Source organism: Seriola lalandi, unplaced genomic scaffold, assembly GCF_002814215.2.
Source record: "Seriola lalandi dorsalis isolate HSWRI2012SDOR001 ecotype SW California unplaced genomic scaffold, Sedor1 jcf7180002054748, whole genome shotgun sequence".
Classification (NCBI taxonomy): Eukaryota; Metazoa; Chordata; class Actinopteri; order Carangiformes; family Carangidae; genus Seriola; species Seriola lalandi.
The window spans coordinates 3,403,693-3,408,365 of record NW_019525301.1 but is presented as its reverse complement, the minus strand read 5'-3'; the positions used below and the strand labels follow the sequence as shown (position 1 = coordinate 3,408,365).

Below are 4,673 nucleotides of genomic sequence, written 5' to 3'. Positions count from 1 at the left end.
GCTGATGTTTGTTTATTATTTATCCCTCATCATACTGAAGACATCGATAATTGACCTTTTGTCCTGCATATTAAATTCATGCATTCTTTTTAAACGCCAGTAGAGAGAACAAATCTGCTCAAATGTTAACAACCTCTGAACACCAACAAACACCAATTAAGAGAGAAAAGCTGTAATAATACTCTAAGTCCAACATGCACTACTCATGATTTATAACCGATAATTTAGTAAAGTACATTTTTTCAGACTGATGACATTTTTTACGAACAATCCAAACTACTAAATATTTCTAGAGCTTTCAACCAATTTAGTGTAAATGTAAATTGTAAATCAGTTGTCACTGATTTATTGGAAAATATGCTATGGATAAAATCATAAAAGCCACTCAGATGGCTTATTAACAACTCCATCTCCATGACAACTGAGTAAAATCTACCTGCTGATGAAGACCATAGTGTATGTAACATAAAACCAATGCAAATCAAATGACTTTTTATTAAGGGAAAAATAACCTACAATCCTAAGAGTGAATGTAATTGTAGGTAAAAGTAATAGTATCTACTGGAGGCTCTGATTTCTTCAATTAATACATTGAAAACACTGTCAAACATTTTATGGTATTCTTGTGCCGCTGCAAATGAATGAAGTCTTTCTGAAGGATTTGTTAAATCTATAGATTTAATAAGCGTGATAGTGCATATTAAAGGCCAAAGCATGTTTGTAAAAATGATTTAAAACACCAAAATGTTAGATTTTATTTATTAATTTAACCATATATTACTATAAAAAATATAAATTCAGTAACATTTGTCTCCCCACATCATGATTTAAGGTTTCAAAGCCTTCATCACACTGCCAGGTATGTTCTAAAAGTAGATAATACTAAATCCAATCGACTTTTTTTTGTTGATTACAAACAGTTACATTTTTAAATATTTAGTCGAAAATCAGCCACAGAATCAGCCTGTTAAAAACAGGTATAATATATGTGTAATAGCAGAAAGTGTAAATCTTCAAATGTCCCAAAAAAATTTTTTTCAAATGTTTACCATATCGTATTTCATTTTTACATCAAATTAACCAAATGTATTTTTAAAATATGACGTGCTACGGTTCAAGCCTAATAAGAATGTATGTATATGAAATGTATAAAGAATTACATCTTGAAAGTGATATTTTAGTTTAATTTTAATTATCAATTTAAAATCACTTTCAAGATGTAATTCTTATATATTTTTACTTCTTATTATCTAATTGTATATCATTTTTTTTTCTCATAAACTAACAATAAGCAGTTTGAGGCTGATGATAAAAATCTTTTTTTTGTCCGTGCTGGATGAGGCTGCTACATTCAAATGTGCTGTGTGAGAAAATGATCGTGATAGCTGCAATGTTGATTGATCCGGACGTTCATTCATCTGATTTGAGCTCTGCTGATTAACCTGCTCCCTGACGTAACTTTCCACATTTATTTATTTATTTATTTATTTCGCAGCGACATCGAGGCTACATTTTCTTCTGGCTCCTTACATGACCGCCTCGATGCCGTACAGTCACCAGGGGGCATGCACATAGTAATAATAATAATAATGCATTTCAGGAAAGCTTGCTACGACGAGGCTCCATCGTTTCCACCTCCCCGTATGAACGCAAACACGGCCGTGGTGTGATGGAGATGTGCGTTTAGGTTCATGTGTCCGGCGGGACTGCCCCTGGCTTTTTTTCTGGGGAAGATCATATTGGATCATATTGTTTGCAGGACGTTGTTCCTCCTGCAGCCCCCCTAGTCTATCCCGACGTAGTTGTGAATTGAACATGGCGACTGTACCAGTATATTGCATCTGCAGATTACCTTACGACGTGACCCAGTTTATGATCGAGTGCGATGCTTGCAAGGACTGGTTCCACGGCAGGTAAGGCCAGATTGTTCACCGTGGTGTTTTTTTGAGGCGGTTTGCATTTGTGGAAAACAAACAAAAATGGCGAGGTCTCGGTGCGTTTGACAGCTTTGTGGCTCTTAGTCGCCCGTCTACATCTGAAGAGAGGCCGCTTGGAGAAGAAGAAGGCGGAGTTAAATATAGCCGACCAGGGTTGTGACATTTTTTCGCGAATAACACAAAGCAGATTCCTCTATAAAAAATACAGTTGTATATATAGTGATTTCGGTGTGTTGTTCATGTATTAATTATATTTAATGGGCATTTAACATCCCCGCTGAGCCGCCACACTCAACCGTTCCCGTTGTAATGAGCGGACGGCAGCGGGGGAAGCTTCGGCGGACTCGCTGTGCATTTTGTCTCCCATTTCCTAACCGACACAACCGGCCGCTTTTTGAGGCCGATAGTCCGCCCGTGCTGTCTGTAAATGTTGACATATTCTACCCGCTCTCTTGCCTTTTGTCGGGCTGTTTTTACGGGACATGGTTGAAAATCACGACCCGAGTCTGAGTGAGCTCAGCCCCGTACAGCATTCCTGCCAGGCGGCAGCTATGGCTGACAATAGCCCGTGTTGGATGTACTGAGCTTTTAACATTGAAAAAACATCGACAGCCAGTGAGCCGGTTTGTCAGTTCTTTGAGTTATTGGTCATTGCTGTGTTGATTGACTCTGATTAAACGGAGACGTATCGTACGCAGCGGCTCATCACTTTCCCCGCCGTACATAAAGCTGTGGCGATCTCGGGCCAAATCCCTGTTATCATTATGTTATATTTGCCTCCTGTTGTTGTACTTGTTGTCGTACAAGTCTGTCCCTGCACTCGTCTTTCTCTCGGCATGTTTCACGCTGTTCGGCCGCACTCTGGGTGTCCTTTTGGGAATAGATCATTTGTTAATCGTGTTTCGTTGGGCGAAACAAGCCTTTCAGAGCAATGAACAGTATTTACGCGCCTGAACGTTAACCCTTTAATGCTCCCCCTGGCCGCCTGGGCTATATGTAGCTTTATCACATTATGTAGTAGTGAATTAAATGCTGAGGATAAGCCATGACCTCCAGTCATTTATCCGCATGAGCCACAACAACCACCAGTATATGCGAAAAAAAAAAAAAAAAATCAAGAAAAGTATATATTTAATAATAATAATAGGCTTACATTTTATTTATAGGCGCTTTCAAGGACACCTTACAACACAGTAAAAGATAAAATGCAAGTACAAGGCATAAAATACAAAGTAATCAAGTACAAGACATAAAATACAAAATAAATTAGAATAAATATCCATCCATCCATTAACTATACCACTTATCCTTACAGAGTAACTGGGCGAGGGCGGGGTACACCCTGGACAGGTCGCCGGTCTACCACATCGCTGACATACAACCTAGATAGCAAAAATGAAACCTCAACATATGCCTGGGTCCTTGGCCCAAGTTTGGCCCATATTCTTCCACATCTGGGCAGAGTCGGCTGTTATCATGCGGTGTCTCATAATAATCTGATAGCATCTGATAATCATACTGTATATGGGCCAGATTTAGGCCGTGGAACCAGGCGCATTCTGGGCCAGAAGAAAACAAGCATGTGGCCCAAGTATAGGCCGGATTTATTTTGCTATCTGGGAAGCACTCATGCTCACATTCACACCTATCGGCACTTTAGAGTCTCCAATTGACCTAATGTGCATGTCTTTGGACTGTGGGAGGAAGCCAGAGTGCAGGTACGGGAGCATAGAAAGGCCTCAGGCCTGGGCTTTGAACCCAGAACCAATCTCACTGTGAGGCGACAGTGCTAACCCTAACCCTCTAGAATAAATACAATTGCATTAAGATAAATATGATTAAACACTGGTTTTGGAGTTAAACAAAATAGGCAAGTTTGAGGCTTGATATCAGCTTAATGCATATATATATATATATATAAATAAAACAGCACTATAAAAGCAATAGTTTGATGTACATACTTTATATTGTGTTCTTAGAAGAAGTCGATCTGTGGTTTTCATTTCTGAGATGATGGTGCCATAGAGTGAGTTATCATTATTTGTCCTGTGGGTTATCACCTGAGTTATGATCTGTAGCGTCACTGGGTGATGATGTGGCGAAGTGGCAGCGTGAACAAAATGAAAAGCAGTGAAACAATAATGGAACCCTGAGGGATCCCACGTGTAGTACGGCGCTGCTCGGCTGTCCTCAGCTATGTAAAATGTCTGTATCATGAGCTCAACATGTAGTATATTTACCTTGGAGGTGGCAACTGGCAGCAGTTCATTGTGCACTGTTATCTGAGATGTAGTACACATTCATGTGGCAAGAGGAAGTAATTACTGTTAATTACGTTGTCAAGCTATAAAACTACCAGAATAGCTGAAAAGTGGAGAGGTAGATGGAAATCTGAGTTGTAACAAGATGTAATAACAACAGTAACAGCACAGGCATGTAATAGTAAGAATGTGGTATTCAATTTTAATTCAGTACTAATTAGAATAAGTTATTTTGGGAAACATGCTCATTTTCTGTCACACATTCAGATAAGAAGACTGGCGTCAGTTTCTCAGTCTGAGCTGTGTTCAGCCTGTAGCTTCTCACGGCAGGGAGAACGTGCAAAAGCCCAGCTCCATCAGAACTGAAAAACTGCACACTTCTACAACTCATAAGCTTCACGTCCAGGAGTCACCTTGGTTTTGTCCATGTCTGAGTCACAGTAGAGGGCTTTTAAGATGCTGCCTGCAGTTATTG

At 39.5% G+C, this 4,673-nt stretch overlaps 1 protein-coding gene across 3 annotated transcripts in view; it reads left to right on the top strand.

Annotated features, from left to right (window-relative positions):
* Positions 1-1,580: 1,580 nt before the first annotated feature.
* Positions 1,581-4,673, top strand: part of phf2 (PHD finger protein 2) — a 36,974-nt gene continuing 33,881 nt past the window's right edge. For 2 of the 3 annotated variants that reach the window (XM_023424757.2, XM_023424755.2), the window contains exon 1: positions 1,582-1,913. In XM_023424757.2, coding sequence (XP_023280525.1) covers positions 1,816-1,913 — 98 coding nt within the window. In that variant the 5' untranslated portion in view covers positions 1,582-1,815. Of the gene's footprint in view, positions 1,914-4,673 lie in introns of all 3 variants that reach the window. The other variant, XM_023424756.2, reaches the window with a different exon arrangement.